Genomic DNA, 21,015 nt, shown 5'->3' with positions numbered 1-21,015 from the left:
TACTTGCCCCTTATGACATCACCAGCAGGTCAGGGGGCATTAACTTTCCACAGCCAATCTCTCCTTTAATACCTTGCTCATCTTCTTCAGCTTTAACTTCTCAGTCTTCACAAATCTTAAAACTTAGCGAACACGTGATCTAAATTTATTTGTATGTCATTGATGTTCTGCATCCATATTGATATTAAGTTTTCTTTCTTGCTCTTGTGAAGCACAGTATATTAAAAGTATGACCATAGACTGTATATAAAAGATGAAAATGAAGACGAACACGACCCCTGGTTATAAAGGGAAGTCAGAATATATAGAAGTGTATAGGAATATAACTTTACTTTTCACTTGATTTATGATCTAAACTCATTAGGTTCATGCCCCGATCATAGGTTTCAGGGCTTACCTAATACAACATGATTTCAATTTTGTAAGAATTTGCAAAATTTTGTAAAATACATTCCCATTTGGATTACAATAGATAATAAGGCATACAGTTTAGGACAAGCATTAACAATTTATTTTGTCCAAGGTGCCACATGAGAAATTGGGGCTGTTTTGGAGGGCTGCACAACAATATTGTTGTGCCACAACAGTCCCAGTTTCACCAATATTGGTATGTGGCCCTCCACAGCCGTCCCGGTTTCACCAATATTAGTGTGTGGCTTTCCACAACAGTCCCAGTTTCACCAATACTGGCATATGGCTCTCCACAACAGTCCCAGTTTCACCAATATTAGTGTGTGGCCCTCTACAACAGTCCCAGTTTCACCAATATTAGTGTGTGGCCCTCCACAACAGTCCCAGTTTCACCAATATTAGTGTGTGGCCCTCCACAACAGTCCCAGTTTCACCAATACTGGCATATGGCTCTCCACAACAGTCCCAGTTTCACCAATATTAGTGTGTGGCCCTCCACAACAGTCCCAGTTTCACCAATATTAGTGTGTGGCCCTCCACAACAGTCCCAGTTTCACCAATATTAGTGTGTGGCCCTCCACAACAGTCCCAGTTTCACCAATATTAGTGTGTGGCTTTCCACAACAGTCCCAGTTTCACCAATACTGGCATATGGCTCTCCACAACAGTCCCAGTTTCACCAATATTAGTGTGTGGCCCTCTACAACAGTCCCAGTTTCACTAATATTAGTGTGTGGCCCTCCACAACAGTCCCAGTTTCACCAATATTAGTGTGTGGCCCTCCACAACAGTCCCAGTTTCACCAATACTGGCATATGGCTCTCCACAACAGTCCCAGTTTCACCAATATTAGTGTGTGGTCCTCCACAACAGTCCCAGTTTCACCAATATTAGTGTGTGGCCCTATTTTTGTTGCACATGTAAGTTATATTACAGAGATGCAAATCATTTATGTATTACAGCTTCTTTTGAGTAGTTGATATTGAAAACTGCTTTGTAGCACCTAAAGAACTGTTCATTTAGCTTAAAAATTACTAAGAAATCCCTTTTGAATTATACAGCTGGATATTACCAAATATGTAAACAAATTTAAAAAAAGAGGCCTATTAAACATATCAGGTCCCCATAAGGAGAATCATGTGCTAACGGCTGTCTAAATGACTCAGGTAAAGTTTGTAGCATGCGTGCTTGTTGTTTTTGTCTGCTTCCACTTGTCTTTGCACTAGGATGATGTCGGAGTAAATGTGCAGTCATATTCGTTCTGTTCCCACTAGTGCTGTCAGCGTTAATCTCATTAAAATTACGTTAATGCCATAACGCAGCAAATCTCCGTTAACGAGTTACCGCGGATCGCCCCGTGCGTGGGGCTGGACGGCGTCAACACGTTAACGAGCTAACTGCGCTAACGCACTAGTTCCCACCAATTGAGCATTGCGTGGCACATCCAACATACTGTTTTATTTTTGTCCATCGGGGTCATACTTCACATGAAAACCAAAATAGTTCCAAACGCCAGATCTGAATGAGGGTGGGGTAGGTTCAATTTTGGGTAGCGTTGAGGCAGTTGCCATGTTGCAACAAGCTTAACTTCTGTCTCACTAGCTTGCGCTGCGCTCAGTGGATCTGCGCTCGACAGTGCAGCCTAGGCGGAGTAGTAAAACGCAGATCCACTGAGCTCTCAACACAGACAGCATCGTCAGAAGAAAAGTTGATAAAATAAATTAAAAATTTTGTGTCGATGCATATGCGTACCGAACCGTACCGAACCGAAAAGCACTGTATCGAACGGTTCAATACCGATACATGTATTGTTGCACCCCTAAAATGTGTATAGATAGATAGATAGATAGATAGATAAACATCTGGGAACCCTACTCTGGTTTTTTATTTTAATGCAAATATTGTTGAACTCTGGTGCCAAACCAGTGAGCAGATCACACAGCAAAACTCCGACGCACACTTCTGTGAAGTATTCATTACTGATATATTTGCTGAGAGTATTATGTACAAATAGACACTTGTCAATTTGTACATAATACTCTGACTGTAATGAGGCTGGCTGAATAATAGGCGCTGTGTAATATATAATTTGTGGATGATGCAGAGATAAGTACACATTGATTTGGTGTTTGTTTGTCAGACATGTCCACTTTTTTAAAAGTGTAAACACATGCAGTTTGATAGTTGTTAATATCCTGTTGGCTTACAGTAAAGGTTACCAGGCAGATTGCTATGCACAAACCTCTCCTCTAGCTCACCTTTGTCTCTCTTCATGGTACATTAACTCATAAAGTAGAAATTCTTTAAATAAATTCTATGGAATTATATGTTATAGTAAATCACACCTGTAAAATAGCTTTACAAACCACTGGTATGCAAGTGATAAAACCGCAAAACACATCTTGCATGTCCGACTAAGAGAACCTTATTTGATGTTCTTAATGTTGATGTAAGCGGTACATAAATATCTGCAGAAGTAAGACTAAGTACAGAAGGCTGCAGGCTCAAAGGCGTGGGGTATTACTGTGTGGTGTCAAGTGAGCAAATACCCTTGGCGTGTCTCTTACTGATGCCAATGCCATTAAGTATCTATTCAGGGGCACTACGGCTATTTACACTGTGTAGATTGGGCAATCCAACACCACTACTGAAGAGTTCCTGAGTCACGTTCACCTCAGTGGATGCATGCTTCGTCTTTGTAGAGACACATGGCGATTCCATGAGTATAAATCCCATCAGCTTCCCCTCGTCGAACTGCCTCATTTGGACACACACACACACACACACACACACACACACACACACACACACACACACACACACACACACACACACACACACACTTACTTAAATCCCTATCGTCATGGTGACTAGGTTATTGCCACAGTGCTTGTTAAGATGAGCAGTTGTCACCAGCTGCTCTAAAGTTGTTGAGTGTCATGTTACAGGATGCATGCTGCGGTGCCAGCATTAGACTTGTCCTGCCCATTCTCCTTGAGATGTCAGTATATTTTGCTTGGTAATTGACCAACTTCCTGTGGGTTTATTGGGTTTGACAAAAAAGCATTTTCCTGACACCCAAACTTTGTTTTTTTTTGTCATCATGAGAAACTTTCATTTGCTATTTGAGCATAAACTGTATAAAAAAGATGGACATAGCCACCATGACATCAACCGCTGGTTTCTAAGCTACCATTTTAAAGTCTGAAATTTCAGCACTGATGCTGTAGAGTCTGTCTTGTTTTATTTTGGCGTGAGAGGTTTTAGTGCTAGGCTATCAGCTAATGCTAGTATTTTTGGTACACTAGGTGGGCACACAACTGCATTGCAGGATGATTAGTTCAAACAACTGTATGTATGTACAAGGTCCATGGGAAAACCAGTCATCCTCAGATGAGATGATGTTCAGGAATAACACAGGAACCATCAAGTCTCCAGCCTTAGATTGAAAACTGCTGGAACACCAGTGTTCCCAAGCCACTGGAAAGCAAGATTTACATCTCCATGGACGGAGACGGTGCCAACCAAAAAAAAAGCCAGTCCTCTAAAATTGACATCTTCGAGCTCCACTGAAATTCGCAGCTCCCCACACTGACAAATGCCTTCTAGAGAAAAGTTTTATGGCCAGAAAAGACAAAGATTACTGCCTGTTATTGTCAAATAGCTCAGTGTGTTTACTATTGCCAAGCATGGTAGTGGCAGCACAATGCTCTGGGGGTGTTTTGCTGCCAGTGGGACTGGTACAGTCCACAAGTGTATGGAAGACTACCTCCAAATATATAACCTAAGTGTAAGAGCTAGACAGTTAAAACTTGAACACAACTGGATTCCAACCAATTGTGCCAAGAAGAGTGATCAAATATTCAGTCAGAATTCTGTTGCAAGCTACCAAAAGCATCTGGTCGAGGTGAAACAATGCTAAGAAACTAAATATAACACTTAGCAGCTACCTGTGCCATTTATATACCTTCAAAACATTAGTTTAAACAAGGATTTGTTTCAAACACACTTAATGTCACTCAAAATGAAATGGCAGTAATTTATTTTGTGTAAATGAGTGGACGTTAGCATGAAAAAAAGGACAAACAGGCATCTATATTTATAACATGACTGTCATTCTTTATGATCCACATGTTTGAATTGGCCAAGATTTTATGCCGGATGCCCTTCGTGACAAAATCCTCCTCATTTATCCGGGCTTGGGAAAGTTTCCAAGATTACTGGTTTGTGGCTATGCTAAACATCATTGTCCTCTGTTTGTGTTTATGTAGGTGTGCGTCTGGACCGGGTCCGAGGTGGCAGACAAAAGTACAAGAGAAGAATAGATGCCGAGAACAGCCCATATCTACACCCTCAGAATGCCTTGCCACAGAAAAAAACATGTAAGTGTAAAAATAAAATGTTCTAATAAGTGTTAATGGAGTCATTTCTTACGGTTTAAGTTGTGGTTTGGGAGCCAAAACAGTCCACTAATGTTTTCTGTCATTTTGTCTGTCAAAGCACAAGCAAACAAAATTTTATTGCTTTATAATACAATTAATTTTCAATGTTTTATTCTAAGTGCTTATTTAAAGCTACCTCATTTTCAAACATCAGGTTAGCAGTGCATTCTGAAGTCAGATGTTGGAGCTGGGAGTGACGTCACTCCTGACATGAGCGTGCTCCAGTAGTAAAGCCAGAAAAGCAAGGATAAAGCAAAGTTTTTTAGGTTATTCTAGTCAACTAAAACTCAGCTAAAATCTAAAATTAGATATAAAAACATTTTAGTTAACAGCAACACAGATAAAAAAAATAGGAAAATACAAAACTATAATGACTGTTCAGGCATCACTAGCAATGCAATGCTTGTTTTTTGCACTTTTTTTAACTTTTGCATGAGTGTGTGTGTCTTTTGTGTCTTCTCTTCAAAGGAAATCCTAATATCAATGAGATCAATTGATCAAAAGTTATGATATTAATAAACTCTAACTCATTTTAGTCTCTGTAGGTGGTGTGGTGGAGAACAAGGTGGTATCTCTGCTGCTGGTTGCTGAGCCAGAGGGCATCTTTGCCATGCCGGATCCCACGGTACCCGAGAGCGACATCAAGGCTCTGACCACTTTGTGCGACCTGGCTGACAGAGAATTGGTGGTCAACATCGGCTGGGCCAAGCACATCCCAGGTATGATTCCGGCTGGTCTCCCCTGCCTCACTCACTCTCCTCGCACAAGCACACCGCACACATTAGCTCCATTAAGTCTCTAATCAGATCAGTGGAAGGATTGTTCTGACTTGTAGCAGCCAAGACACTCACGGGAAGCCCAGAGGAGGGAGGTAATGTTGGCTTGGCTGCGTGTTATCTGTCCGTCAAGCTCCTGTGTGTGTGTGTATGTGTGTGTATGCGCCGTGCCCTTGCTGACCAAAGTGTGCTCCTAATATATCAGCCAGATGAGCCGCGGCCACCTGGAAGTTTTAATTCATTTCCTGGGCCGCAGGCGTCTCCCTGTGCAGTCTGAATTATGGAAATCCTCCTGGCACTTGGAGCACACTTAGCTTCTCCTCTGACACAGGAACAGTGGAAGGATGTCCGGAGATTTGTTTTTCCTTCTTTGAATGCACGTGTAGAAAGCAGAGGGGAAGTGCATTCTAAAAGCTTAGTGGGATTAATACAGCTTTGTTGATGGTTGTAATCATGTGCCACAGAGGTATGCAGACTGGATCTGCTTTTGATATTGCAGGTTTAGACCCAGGAATGATAAAAGGAACACAATTCAGAAGCAGTTTACACACTTTGAGAGGTTGTTTCGGACCACCTTTCGATACAAGATGCTCCAAACTGGTGAAATGAGTTCTCATAATCCTGCAGCGCCTTCAAGAGTGGGATACTTTCGTTATCAGAGTGTACGGAGACTGCTTTAGATTGGTGCTGAAGTGAAAATGTAATAACTGTGGAAAACAGGGATGGCATTTTAGGCTTTATTTTCATTACTGATTGTATTTAATTTAGTCATTCAACTCATTTGTCAGAAAATAGTATTTAAAAAAAGACCATTAAAGCTAATGTCTTCAAAATTCAATCATCAGTACAAAAAAAAAAAGATGTTCCATTTGCGATCAAACAGAGAAAGTGGTAGTGACTCAAAGAAAAGTCTGTTCAATTTCATATTGACTGGCTAACAATCATTTAACAAAAAGGATAAGGCCTGCTAGTTGGACATTCATCCAAAAAATCCATGCTTTGCAGTGAAAACATATTTTGTTTTCCTTTATTTTAAGTTTGAGTCGTGGTTCCTGACATGTGCAAATACAGCATAGTGAGTTTGTGAAGGTGGAAAATTAACATTCAGTGGAACTGAATTCAACTGCAGGTTAACTGAATCATTATTCACACCAGCTCATCAGACAGTTTTATCATCGGTCTTGATTCTGCTCTTACATATATGTATATATACACATATACACATATATACACATATATATATATGTCCAGACCCAAAACACGACAGGGGAAACACCTGGGATTTTTTTTGTTGATGCCTCATCTCTAAAATGCTTACAATACAAACAAAAACCCCTCTCTCACCTACATTCGCCTCCATGCTCGCCCCTACGAAGCGAACATGAAGCAATCATTTGAGTGTGTGTTGGTGTTTGGTGTCCGTCATCAGCGTTTCCATTGTTCTCTTATAATACCCACTCCCCTCACCCACTTCTCACCTCCCGGGGCCCCTGCTGTCTGCGTTTCTCCCGTTGTTTGGCTCTTTACTGTCAAGACAGATGGGAGTCCGAGTGATGGGTGTATTTGTGGCCCTTTTGCCAGTGGAAGGTTTACTGGGAGAGCGGAGCAGCGGTGCACATGTACCTTGGGGTGGGGGTGGGGGGCTTTGATTTTTAAAATTCAATCAAAATGTCAAGCACATCTTAATCAAACTTCTGAAATGTCACAAAAAAGCTGTGAAAATATTTTAACTACTTCAGTGTCATATAACCTTTAATATGTAGATATATATATTTTTATCTTAAATCACATAATACATGGGCTCCATTATTATTGTTATATTATATTTTTTAAATGGCATTTCACTGAATTCCGACTCTTGAGGCCCAACCTGCTGCTATGTATTCAGCACACGTTTCACTCGCTATAACGTATCGTTAGATAAATTGATCCATGCTACTTCCACTTAAAGCTGGAGCCAGTTGGCCAAGCTCAGTGATAAAGAGTGGAAACAGGTGAGACCTGTTCAAATAATCTGATATTTTTAAGTGTGAATAAAAGTTACTGCTCAAGTCCCAACCTGGACACCACTCTGTTATCTAAAAACATTGCCCCTTTAGTGCTCAGCCTTCTAGACCGTGTCAGAGGCATCAAAATCACAGCGGTGATAAAGAAAAAAGCAGATTACAGATGAGATTGGCCAAAGAGGATATGACAAGCATCTCAAAATAAAAGACACAAAAAAGGGAAGAACAGACATGACAATAGGATCTTTTATGGAACAGGTTGAGGGTGTAAAAGATATAAAGAAAGCTCAGCTGACAGGAAACAAAGAGAAAATGTAGATTGAAGAGACACATGCACTCAGAATACGAGTATTTAAAAAAAGACTGGCCTTTCCTAGCAGCGTAATGGCCATGTCACATCAGCTCTGGGTGAGTGGCAGGACACACGGCCCCCACTGTTGAGAGAATCGGGGTCCTGGGCAAAGTGGCCCGGGCCATCTGAGTTCTTTGCCCAGGGGGAGGTGAGTGTGATGTGGCTACTGTCCTGGCTGTTCCCCCTCCTCCTTGTCTGCTCTTATCAGGCAGATTGACAGTGATGTGGTCTGAAGTCTGAGGGCCGGACTGGCAGATGAGCTGGCTAAAGACCAACTGCCCTCTTTGTTTTTGGCCTTTTTGAGTCCGTGATGCAAGTTGGCTGTCAAATGAATATGCTTAAAGGGTGACTGTAGTGTGACTGTCCATGCGCCGTTGTTGATATGATCCAAACACGTGCAAGACTTTTCTCCTCCTTGTTGCCCTCGGTAAATGTTTGCCTGGTCCATTTAATGCATGATCTTTTCTTTTTATTGATGGTTTAACTTTACCTCAAAATCTATCAATATATTGCTTGCGATTTCATCATGCAGGCTCAAACACGTACTCGTGCTGGTCTTTCTCTCTGATCGATGATCCTGCGCCGGAATACTGATCCCTATTGGCCAATAAAATTGTGCACAGACAGCTTTTCCAATCAATCAGGGAGTGATAGTGGGGGGAAATGGGTGCCACTGACGTCCCTGTACTGATTGTAAAGAGAAGTGGATCCTGATAACAATCACCAGTGGTGTCAAAAATACAAACACCTCCCACTCCGCTCCCTCGCTCTGTAAAATCATTCATTTAATTACAGTAAACGTGTGCAAGTATGTGTGTAAATGTAGGTTTATGCGGGGGCTGTGGGTGGGTTTAATCATACTCCTGTGGGGTGTAATTGTCAATCAAAGCAGGCACGTCCTACAGAGAGTAATTAGATTCACCACCTATTCACTCCCTGTGTCCTTTGTAATGCCCTTTGCCGTGTGGCCTTCCCTTGTGTAAAATCATTTTGTTTTATGCAAATTCTCTATCATTGCTTATATTAATAAGCATGGATAACCAGGTTTATGCTAAGCTGAGCTTCACAGAAAGTAAGACCAGAATGTATACAAGCAAAGGACTTTATAACTAAGAGACAACGCTAAACGTTAGCTTTGTCTAATAACAATATAACAATGTGTCATCACCGTACAGTTATGTATAATAGGCATGGAGCTCTAAAGACGTGAGAAAGAGCATTTGGTGTTTATCATTGCAGGTGGTTTATTATGTATTAATTGAATTAGTTTAATGAAATAGGAACGCACTTGAAAACACTGCAAGAACTCCCATAAGTAGCCTAATCCCACTGTAGCCTATTAAAGTCCTTTTGTGCGTCAAGGCTCAGCACAGGACACAGGAAAGAATTGTCTTTGACAGTAAGAACCACACAGTGAACTTTATGTTAAATAGATGTAGTGTTTTGAGCTCTACAATACAAGCCACATTTACACCTTCATGCACACATTCATAAAATGATTTAATCTATACAGGCTTAGTTTATCATATGGACACACACTCACACTGTTGATGCATCAGCAATTTGGTGTTTAGTATTATTCCCAAGCACTCTTCAACACAAGGACTGGTGGAGCTGGACTTTCAACCAGTGACCCGCTTTACCCTCTAAGCCAAAGCGATGCAAGTCAGTGTTATCAGATTCAAGTCACGTTTTCATAAAACTGGTTTCATTAAAGTGAGAAATTGTGTTATGGCCGAGATCTTTACATTCAGGATAGACAATGATCTGCAATTTCTGTATTTAGTGCTGGGATTTAACATCTGTTTGAGTTAAGAGATCTGTCGCATGTTGCACAATGTGGAAAGTCAAAATTTAAATAGTGGTTTAAGGTTGAGTCAGCAACAAAAGGAAATTGTGAACTACTCCAGTAACCACCCTTCCAAAAAACTTGAGGACTAGGTCAAAGGAAGGATGGATCAGGCTAAACTTTCAAAATTCTGGATCCTGTACTTCAATTCAATTTTCAGTTTTATTTATATAGCGCCAAATCACAACAACAGTCACTTCGAGTCGCTTTATAGTGTGAGGTAAAGACTAATAAAGAGAAAACCTCAACAATCAAATGACGCCCTATGGTGAAGCACTTACATTAGGAGGGAAAAATCCCTTTTCTAGGAAGAAACTTCCAGCAGAACCAGGCTTGGGGAGGGGCAGCCATCTGCTATGACCAGTTGGGGTTGAGGGTAGAGAGACAGGACTGAACTTCCCATTGCACAGCCTAATAGCATCTTCCATTAGACCCTCTCTGTCTGTTAAATACCCTCCTCATTCAAGCTCAACACTCAGTTTATGAAGGAGGTTCATTTTTGAGTTTTTTCTGTCACAAGTCTCTATTTCCATCCAAAGAAGTTATTTTCACAGACTTAGGAAAGTTTCTTGTCTTGTACAGGCCTTGTAAGACTAACCATGACATGTGAGCTGACATGTGGGAAATCTTTCTTTATTCTCTCTCCTTTCAGGCTTCCCTTCGCTCTCTCTGGCGGACCAGATGAGTCTGCTGCAGAGCGGCTGGATGGAGATTTTGATTCTTCGAGTGGTGTTTCGCTCGCTGGCCTTGGAGGACAAGCTTGTGTATGCTGAGGATTACATCATGGATGAGGAGCAGTCAAAGCTAGCTGGCCTGCTTGACCTCAACAATGCTATCTTGCAGCTGGTGAAGAAATACAAAGCCATGGGGCTAGAGAAGGAGGAGTTTGTGGTACTCAAAGCTATTGCACTTGCTAACTCAGGTATGAAGCTTCTTATTATGAAGATTGGCCTCTGAATTTGTACATTTCTTTTTACAGTAAAACCTTTTAATTTCTTGACATAGCTTAAGATCTTACTTTCATCTCTCCTAATAGACTCGATGCATATTGAGGACTCAGAGGCAGTGCAGAGGCTCCAGGATGTCCTTCACGGAGCCCTGCAGGACTACGAGACCATCCACCACCCGGAGGATCCTCGGCGAGCGGGCAAAATGATCATGACCCTTCCACTTCTCCGTCAGACAGCTGCTCGTGCCATCCAGCACTTCTGCAGCATCAAGCAGGACGGTCGTGTGCCTATGCACAAACTCTTCCTCGAACTTCTAGAGGCTAAAGCCTGACCTGAACGCAGACAGCCATTCGCTTCGTCCTGCAGGGGTTAGCATGTGAGGAAGTGAAGGATAACGGGTAATCGTGGGGTTTCACGCCATGTTTTTTTGTCCACATCAGTTCGCATTTGACAGTAAAGTCTCAAATTTGCAAGTGGCAGGAACGTTTTTTTTAAAGCCACACCCTTCCTTCCACCAATGAAATATTCAATTAAAGCGGAAAAGAAAGCTGTAAAACTGGCAAGCTGTGTCTTAGTGACAAGGCCGTTGTCGTCTTTGCCGTTTGTGACACCGAACTAAGAGTGCTGACCCGCTTCAAAGGATGAAGACAAATGGACAGGTGGCGTTAAAAGCAGAAGAGTCGCCTTCTAGAGATATCTACGGTTACATGCCAAACTTAGAGCTTCTTTTCTCAAATGACCACATGATACTTGAAAATCCTTGTGGATTACTTTATTCATCTCGAAGCCTGTAAAATATGCATTCTAGTGCATTTAGAAAACCTACTATGACTTGGGTTTTGTTTGTCCTTTTTGTATAGAAAAGGTATACATGTCCTAGGAGGTACTAGAGTAAGTCTTGCCAAAGAGTAGAGACTCATATTATTGAATAATACCAGCAAATATCCACAGTAATATGATGTGGCCTGTAAGGCATTCACATAAACCTTCATCCCTGCTCTGTGGTTTATTGCAAAAATATCTTATAATATATATATATATATATATATATATACATACATATCTACTACTTTCATACATCAGTGACTAAAGTGAAGCAATTAAATGATCAGCACCTAATACAACAACAACTGATATCTGGAGTTTAGAGAAAATTTCAGGGAAAGAGTATATCATGATGCAACTGAAGTGATATTTATTTAGAAAGTGGCTCTGCTCTTTTGTTATTTTTCTTTTAATAAATGTGGCATTAATGAGCAATTGCAGTGGATAATGATTTTTGTTTTTAAGATTTTTAAATGATATCATTGTAAGATAATTTTTTACCAGCTTCTCTGCTACAGCACTGATACCAACATCATATCATTAAAAATGAAAGACAGCGTGATTAAACGTGGAGTCTGTACTTGAAGATCATAATGTCGTAGAGCTGTGTAGACCCATAGATATAACTTTAACTATGTAAAAAATACAAAAATAAAAATAAATAATGGCTGCCATACTGTATAATCTGGATTAGGGAGGCGCTCGATGTCTTTTCTATGATAGAAGTCTGTGTAGGATCAAATTTGTGCACTACTTTTCCTTTTAGCCATAAAGTCTGAGGAAATTGGTGATGGCGCTCTGTTAATCTGTTAGCGTGTTTTGTGTGAAGAGTCGTTTTTCTGTCTTTGTTTTCCGCACCTGTTAAATGAAGGGATTAAACTCGGGAAGGAACCTCAGTACACGGAATTAAAATGTCCAAGTCTTGCTCTTTATTTAACTCAAGGTACTGTGACACTATAATGTGCTTTTTTTGTGATGAGAAAAACAGATGTAGCAGCAGAATGGCGGTTTAAATGTATGTCGTATATGACTTGCTGTATATACATCACGTCTTATGCCAACAGATAATGTCTAAAGATGCAATTAAGCTTTGTCTGGATGAGCTGTGCTGTGCTATTTCATTCTCAGGTGGATTTTTTTGGGCAATAAAGATGATCCCCTTAATGCAAAAGCTCATATTATCCGTGTGTCCCCTTCTTCCTCGATAAAGCGAAGAGGGGTTTGAAACAAATTCATTAAGAGCTGGTAAGTGGGTGCGGTCTATTCCGTGCAGTCTGACAATGGACTGTCATTTTCAAGCTGGGCCCATTATGGCACATTTAGGCCATCTGAGCCCAGTTGGAAGGAGATTTATAATTAACAGCCATAATGTAATGAAGTCTAACAGTGGCCCCAAAGAGTGCTGGTCATCAGCTGCCTGTTGAGACTCATAGAAGTAGAGGCATTTGACTCACTTCATCATACTGTGATCCTTACAAAACAAACTCATTATTATTATTTTTTTGTAACACTGTTTCACTTTCCATTATTTAGCATTTAATACAGCAGGAAAAATAAGGTTGGGCTAGATTTACAGTGTAGTCTATTATATTCACCTTGCAAAGTATGTCTATTAGGTGTGTGATGGCCAAATCCACAGCTGCACAATTCATATACACTCACTGGCCAGTTATTTAGACACAGATGTTCTACAGCCTGTTAACACAAATATCTAGTCAAGTCAATGGATTTAGGCATGCAGACTTGGGCAAGGCAATCTGCTGAAGTTCAAACCAGCACCCGGAAGTGGAAGAAAGGTGATTTAAGTGAATTTGGGTTGAGAAAATGTCCAGTGAGTGGCAGTTCTCTGTGAGAAAATGTCTTATTGAGGTGAGAGGAGAATATCCAGACTCCTTTGAGTTGATAGGAGGGTAGCAGTAACTAAAATAACCAGCTGTTACAACCAAAGTAGGCAGAAGAGCATCTCTCAATTCATGAAGTAAATAGGCTACAGTGGCAGAAGCCTACAACAGGTGCTCCAAGTCACACTGGCTCACAGAATAGCAGAAAATGTTTGCCTGATCTGATGAATCTAAGTTTCTGTTGTGACATTTGGATCGTTGAATGAGAATTTGGCGTTAACAACAGGACACCATGGATCTATCCTACTGTTTATCACAATTTCAGGTGGTGTAATGGTGTGGGGAATATTTTCTTGGAACACTTTGGGGCCCTTTGAGAATCATTTAAATGCCACATCTAACCTGAGTATTGTTCTTGATCATGTCCAATTCTTTATGACCACAGCGTGCACATCTTTAGATGAATGTTTTGCATGTCTTTGTCTCTGTCTGTCTCCCCTCACCCCAACCAGTCTCAACAGATGGCTGCCCGCTCGTCCCTGAGCTTGGTTCTGCCTGAGGTTTCTTCCTTTTAAAAGGGAGTTTTTCCTTCTCACTGTCACCAAAGCACTCACCCGTAGAAGGTCATCTGATTGTTTGGGTTTTCTTGGTTTTCTCTGTACTATTGTGGGGGTTTTACTTTACAATATAAAGCACCTTGATGCAACAGTTGTTTAGTGTTGTTGTTTGGTGCTGTTTCGTTGAACTGAATTGCTTCCAGGAGGATAAGTCGTGTCACAAAGATTAGTCACCCAATCTCAATCCAGTTGAGCAACTTTGGGATGTGGTATAGAGGTAAATTCACATCATGGAGCTGCTGACAAATCTGCAGCAGCTGTGCGTTGCTATCATGTCAATAATGACCAAAATCTCTGACAGGTTTCCAGTAACTTGATGAATCTGTGCCTCGAGGAACTGAAAGTGAGAAAGTCCAACCAGATACCAAGAAGTTGTACCTAACAAAGTGTCCAGTGAGTGCAAATATTACATCAGAATTCCAGTAACAAGATAAGAAGGAGAGGCGACGAGGAAACGAGCGAGGAGGAGGCAACGCTAAACCTGAGGAATAAAGATGGATGAATTGTGAGAAAGACAAATCAGAATCCAAGTGAAGCCATTTGTCCTTTACCCCTCCCTGTCTGTCAGCAGAAGCCAAATAATCTCCTCATTTATCTGGGGTTAAAACTCACAGCGCGCACAGAGGGATTTGCAACAAGCTGGAGATTTTTCACACCATCAGCCGTCAGTAAGTGAGTTAGTGATCTTGAGTGATATATCCCTGTATGTCCCTCTTCTTAAATGAGTTAGTATGTGTCTAGTGGCCGTGTCGCCAAGACGTGCTGGTGATGGATGAGGCTCTAAGGAGATGGGCTGTAAAAAAAGGCTGATTCTGGCACTCAAGGGTGAGATCACTTCCTCAATAAAAAAGCATTGTCCCGAATCATCACAGCAAGGTATGAATGCTGATTAGGGTATTAGGCGAAAGAGAGCTCCGCTGTAAAAATAAATCAAATGAGCTGCGAGTTAATGCAGAGGGTCCCTCTGATACAGAGCTACGGTGTCTACGACCGGGGCCCAATGGCTTCGGATACAAAGACAGCAGTAAATAATGAGTAATTATTCCAAGTCCCTCATTGCTGGATTACAGGCAATGTCTTACACTCAACTAACCCTGCAAGGGCTTCTCTTAATAGTTGCTCTGTAATGGCCGCAGGGAGGCATCATTTTTAAGGCGTTATTGTCCTTAAGAAAGAAAAATATTCCTGGAGATTAATTATCACACTTTCTTAACAACGAGCTAAAGACAAAATGAGCTTCCGTGTCCTCGTAACAAAATGACAGAATTATCCAAAGGTCATTGAAAGAGCGGTATTTTTTAATGGATGTTGGAACTTTTTCCTAGATAAATGGTAAAACTGACGTAAAACAAAGATTTCATGATACACCTGATACACACTGGGAAAAGTGGTGGCAAGTTTTTCTTCAAATGCTCTTAGTGTAAGAAAAAGATAATTAACGCACTGATTTTATCTAACTGATTGGTCACTGGACGGTGACGAGTTCCTTCCTGCGCTGTCACATAATCATCATCTATCTAGACATGTTAAAGGTGAGCAGGTGAGAAATTTCCCTTCTTTAGTAGATGAAGTGAAAGCAGATGGTAGTTGTGGCAGACTGTGTACAGATCATTCTGAGGACTTTAACAAGTAGGTAGGAAAACAGATGACACTGATACCTGCATCAATGCATACATCCAGGATACAACAGGGGACCATTTTCCATGTAGAATTTAAGAGGAGGAAGAAGAAAATAGAAAATAAAAGATTTCATGCAATCCTCTGGAAAACTGTTAGTAAAGTTATTGCTGTAGCTCTTTACTGTCAATCACCCCATCACCTCCACCAAAGCAGGCTGAACACCTGAAAAGTTGAAGGTCACTTTAAGACTTTGTGCACCAGTTTCTCCAGCACACAAATCGAAGGGTTTAGTTGATCTTTAATATCATTATTATTATTATTATTTTTATTATTTTTAAATAATGAGCATACATGTATATGATATGCAGCTGTTCCAAATCTCACTGCAGTGCAATAAAAAACTATGACTGGGTGTGAGGTAGGTTCACTCAGGAAAGGGCAAAGCCAGCAGTAGCTGCCTAGTGCCATCGTGTGGTCATACAGGATATTGCACAGGTCAGTAAGTTCACGTTATTCTCAGAAATATTTGGAGCTCATATTACAAAGTTTTTTCTTTACAAAAAAATATTTTAGCTTCCCCCCCAAAATGGTTATAAGTATATCCATTCACCCATACTCTTCCACATATCCGGTCCAGGGATGCAGTTGGGCTGGACAGGTCGCGAATCTGTTGCAGGACTAACACATTCATGCCTACAGCCCATTTAAAATCAGCAGTTAACCTTACGTACATGTCTTTCAACTGCGCCAGCAATAACATGATGATGCATAAAATTCAGTTAAACAGTGTAACTGAAACTCATGCTGGCCAAAGGCCCCTTATGAGCCAGACAGTGTGTTATCCTTTAAATCAGTCACTGACAAAAGCTGCTTCCTTTTGAGTAATCAAAGTAGAATTAGTGGCGTAAAGGGCATACGATAAAAACAGAAGTTACCACATTACAGCTTTATCTTTAGATGGGTTTCTTTTTAGTCACTATTATTTAGCAATAAAGAAAAAGTGAGTTTTCCACCCAAAATTTAAAGAGAAACTCCAAACGTAAGATGACCGATTTCACTTGAAAATAAACTGAGCAAATATTATGTACAGTTTCCTCTTGATGCACACAAATAACCAAGTTAAACTCATACTGGTTCCTTTTTTGAAGCACAGATAAAATAAAAAGGTATTTTTTAAGAGCACAACTCCCCCAAAGGGCAGGGCCTACAGTAAAACTTTGATATTTTTATTGCAATATCAATATGTCAGCCTGTTTTTTATTGTCATTGTGATGTCTTAGTGCATCATATTGAGAAAATTAAAAGTGTTGTACAGCTCTCTCTGTGGCCTTTCATATGATATACAGGACGCTAAGGTCACGCTTAAATGCTTAGCCAACCTAGGCACCCATGTTCCCCATGACCTAGTATGTTGTTTTGAAATTTAAAGAAAATCCATAAAAAATTGTAGGCAATATAAAGTTTTTACTGATTTTCCCACCAATTTGGATGTGATGTTGATCTTTCACCTAAAGTAATTTGGTTGGAGCTGTTGCTGGTATCTACCATCTCACAAAATTTGAACTTGATAGGTTGAAAACTGTGGATGCCAAACTGCTAACAAACATGCAGAAAGACAAACAACTGGAGCAGATTACATATTTGGAATATAGACATTCTTGTGTCTTACACTATATTTATTGTGTTCATCCTCCACATTTGAATACTAGCTCTTCTGTTGGAGCTTGTCTGGTGTTTGTTTCTTATTACAAAGATATATTTTCAAAGTGCAACTATTAGCTTTTAGTGTAGCTTAGCTTAGCTTGTATAACTATTCCATCTGCCATCAGTTGATATGAGTGTCCATACTTACAGACAGGCTGTATAAGAAATGACTCACACTAGCAGTACACTGGAGGATCAGAGAGGTGATATGCTAACATGCCTCTTCAGGTGAGCTGAAACCAGACACCTGGCTGTTACCATGGCACCGCTGGGGGGTTGATCGGAGGTGGAGAAGGACTCAAATGCAGCTTTTTTCAAGGCTTCTTGAGCTATGATACTAGGCGTTTTGTCTTCCTCCTGCTGTCTGGGATTAATTTGTAACAAGACATGGCTGGACTCAATTGAGTGTTGAGTCCTGAAGGGAGCCAGTCAGCAAATAAAAGTATCAGATGTAAAATAGTGATGGGTGGACAGTGGTGATCCTAAACACCTGGCAGGTCTTTGCCCTTCTGATCGATGTGTCACACAGCGAGGGGCTGTCAGCACCCCCCGCCACAGGCCGAACAACGGACATCAGCACCGGTGAGTCCCACTTCTCCCACACAGCAACTTTTTCCACCGACCCCTTCATCATTTTTCACCTGCTGTCAGTTTGCAGTGAGTGTCTGCAACATCTTGGGCAGAAATAGGCTGGTACTGAATGTTGGAACATGCTGGAAAACTGCATGAAATATTGCACATGTTATGCTCGTTATACAGCATCTTTTTGCCTTCAGGGGCCTACCTGCAGTATATGCTCTTTAATCCACCAATATCCACTGCCAGTCATGGTCTCTGTTAAAGTATAAATGGAATGAAAGTGTGGTCTTTGCTGCTTACTCCGAAGGTTAGAAACTAGGCCAAGCAAGCCGGAGTGTCTCCAGTTACAGTGTTATCTCTTCCTCGGCAAGCATCTGATCATCTTTCTTTCTCTAAGTGTTGATTTGTGACATGCAATCTAAACCCTACATGATAGACTTGTATGACCCTACAAGTCATAACTGTGCATACTACGCTTTTACTTTATCTGTGAATCTTTCATTTTATCATCACTCTTGCTTGTATATTCAGATGATATCTGCAAAATAAAAAAAGAGACTATAAAGACTAATGAAGACAGAATAGCTTTGTGCAAAATTACCATAATACATAGTGCCTTTATGGTATTTACTGATTTATCATTCCAGATTCACCAAGCCCCACTCCTCTTGTAGGAGGAGGAGGAGGAGGTGAGAGGGCAGAGGGAGGCCAAGAGGAGAGGCAAGTTGTCCGGGAACTGTGGTTCATTGTAGTGATGGCAGGCATTGCCCTACTGCTGCTCGCCATCGTGCTAGCTGTTGTGCTTCATAAGGTAAGATACAGCATCTGTGTTACTGTGTGTGAATGGTGGCAGACTGATTTTACTAATTGCTCTTTCCATTATTAATAAAAACGTGCATAAACTGCACGATAGACAACTGGGGCAATCATTGCAACCATTAGAAAGCAGCTTAAACCAAACTTTCCATTCCCGCTCTTCATCATGGCCTAGGCCCTGAACAAACCCCCATTCAGCAGAGAGAGACCTCCATTGGTGGCCCTGCCCATGCAGAAGAGGAGTCCCATGGCTATCTACCCACCCAGCAACTCTATGTTGGTGAGGGGAGATCTACTCTAGTTTCTTTTTGTCTTATCGCTTATTCAACATTTCACTTACAATTTGTAAGTGAAACTGTACGTGTCTCAGTAACCACTGGTTACTGACTGCAGCTAGCTAGCTGTGTTTGACTTATTCACCAGGGGTCACCAAGGCACCTAATATTTATATTATGAATGACACTCATGACTTTTCCTGATTAGACTTTTTGCCAGTACAACTGTATAAACTACTATACTACACTATAGTGTGATATACTATATATTTTATGCTATAGTATATGATATGCATTTCGTTGCCCTGTACCTGTGCATGTGCAATGACAATAAAGTTGAATTCTATTCTATTCTATTCTATATTGTTTAGTTTCTATACTATATTACACTATACCATACGTTTTGTACTATAGTATGCTATGTTATACTATAGTATATTACATTGTTTATTCTCTATACCAGCGGTGCCCAGCCTTTTTGGGCCATGAACCAGTTTATGTCCGACAATATTTTCCGGCCTTTAAGGTGTCGCGGATAAATACAACAAAATAAAACCACTACCAGTACCAAAAAAAAAAGGAAGATTTAATGATAACACATGGGAAAAGACCCAGGGAAACTGAGTTAACGATAAAAACGATAAAAAAATTAATGATAAAAATGATAAAAACCCTTAAAACCATACATATGTATGTAAAAACATACATATGTATGTAAAAACATACATACGGTATAAGATCATTTTAAGTGTGATGAAAAGTGAATATTATATTTAAATACAGATGTGGATTTATATACATTTCTTAGATAATAAAATGTGGGCTGTTGCCAGCATAAACTTTGAATAGAACTGATGGGCAATCAATACTACTATATTTTCCAAGGACGTATGCCATGCTGTCTGAGTTATTACCAGCATACACCACTCAAATTTAGTTGATGGGTAACATTTGAGTGTTTCCTTAGTATTTATTCTTAGTAGTTTCTCTGCTTAACTTTATTATTACCAATTTATTAAAGAGGTTACTGTGTTATAAGTTACAATGTATTAAGAAGGAGACTATTTAGCAAATAAGAAAGGATTGCTAGTATTTGTAGCCCATAAAATACATTTATTACATTACTCTCAACTGAAAAATTCTCTCATTCATTTCCCCCAGTTTGATACTGTGCCTGACACAACAGGCTTCTCTAACAGTGTAACGCTCAAGGCCTTCACCATGAAGATGGAGGTAAAAGCAAATGTCTAATCTACATATACGAATACATTTTTATTCTATATGCAAGTGATACTTAGAACTTTTTCTGTCTTACCAGGAAGTGCTGGAAGCTAAATGTGAGCCTGGAGATGAGGATCCTCCACAGGGTGAGTTGGGCATCCTCAGTGTGAACTCCCTGAGGCGCAGCGTCAGCCAGGTGATGGATGGGAAGTCACTCACTGGAGACGATGACGTGTGGGATCCCAACATTTCAGGCCATGACAGTGGGATGGTGAGAGATCCCAAAAACGTATGCTGTGCCTGTTTAAACTGGAAGCACTAAAGGCCTTTTGCTACAGTCACAGCAGAGGAATGTAGTATGCTATATACTGCTAACCTATGACCTTCTCACTCTGCACATTCTTTACATTTGTCCACAGAACTGTAGGTATTTAAACACTCACAGGAGAGACAGACTTGCTTAATAAGAAAAAAACATATCACTGGAAATATGACTATTTCCTTTAATAATCTCCATTCTTCTTCTACAGTTTATGGATGATGAAGAATTTGTTGATACAATCAAAGGTTTCAGCACAGTGAGGAAGGAGCACACCATGTTCACCGACACTAACCTGTGACCTGGCGGCAGGGCCGGCAACATCCTGAACAAGACTCTTAAAATGCTTAAATCCACCCTTTTTCATGTTCAGCTAAAGCGTCATAGCAGCTGGCTAACAGTTCTCTCAAGA

General features: G+C 40.6%; 2 protein-coding genes across 5 annotated transcripts in view; both read left to right on the top strand.

Moving 5' to 3' along the window:
• Positions 1 to 12,798, top strand: part of LOC147312436 (estrogen-related receptor gamma-like) — a 34,389-nt gene extending 21,591 nt beyond the window's left edge. For 3 of the 4 annotated variants that reach the window (XM_086263879.1, XM_086263877.1, XM_086263876.1), the window contains exons 5-8: positions 4,683 to 4,793; positions 5,390 to 5,572; positions 10,489 to 10,758; positions 10,873 to 12,798. In XM_086263879.1, coding sequence (XP_086120005.1) covers positions 4,683 to 4,793; positions 5,390 to 5,572; positions 10,489 to 10,758; positions 10,873 to 11,117 — 809 coding nt within the window. In that variant the 3' untranslated portion in view covers positions 11,118 to 12,798. The remainder of the gene's footprint in view (positions 1 to 4,682; positions 4,794 to 5,389; positions 5,573 to 10,488; positions 10,759 to 10,872) is intronic. The other variant, XM_086263878.1, reaches the window with a different exon arrangement.
• A 4,882-nt stretch (positions 12,799 to 17,680) lies between these two features.
• Positions 17,681 to 21,015, top strand: LOC147312435 (usherin). The gene is made up of 6 exons (XM_086264685.1): positions 17,681 to 17,975; positions 18,620 to 18,783; positions 18,964 to 19,068; positions 20,225 to 20,296; positions 20,382 to 20,555; positions 20,815 to 21,015. Exons 2-6 carry the CDS (start codon positions 18,727 to 18,729, stop codon positions 20,902 to 20,904), a joined length of 498 nt encoding a protein of 165 aa, XP_086120811.1. The 5' UTR covers positions 17,681 to 17,975; positions 18,620 to 18,726; the 3' UTR covers positions 20,905 to 21,015.

Source organism: Aulonocara sp. 'chitande type north' Nkhata Bay, linkage group LG15 (genome assembly GCF_057382095.1).
Source record: "Aulonocara sp. 'chitande type north' Nkhata Bay isolate Kocher_YH1m ecotype deep benthic linkage group LG15, A_spYH_male_GT1.1, whole genome shotgun sequence".
NCBI lineage: Eukaryota > Metazoa > Chordata > Actinopteri > Cichliformes > Cichlidae > Aulonocara > Aulonocara sp. 'chitande type north' Nkhata Bay.
Note: the sequence above shows the minus strand (reverse complement) of the source record. Positions and strands in the feature narration are given on the sequence as shown.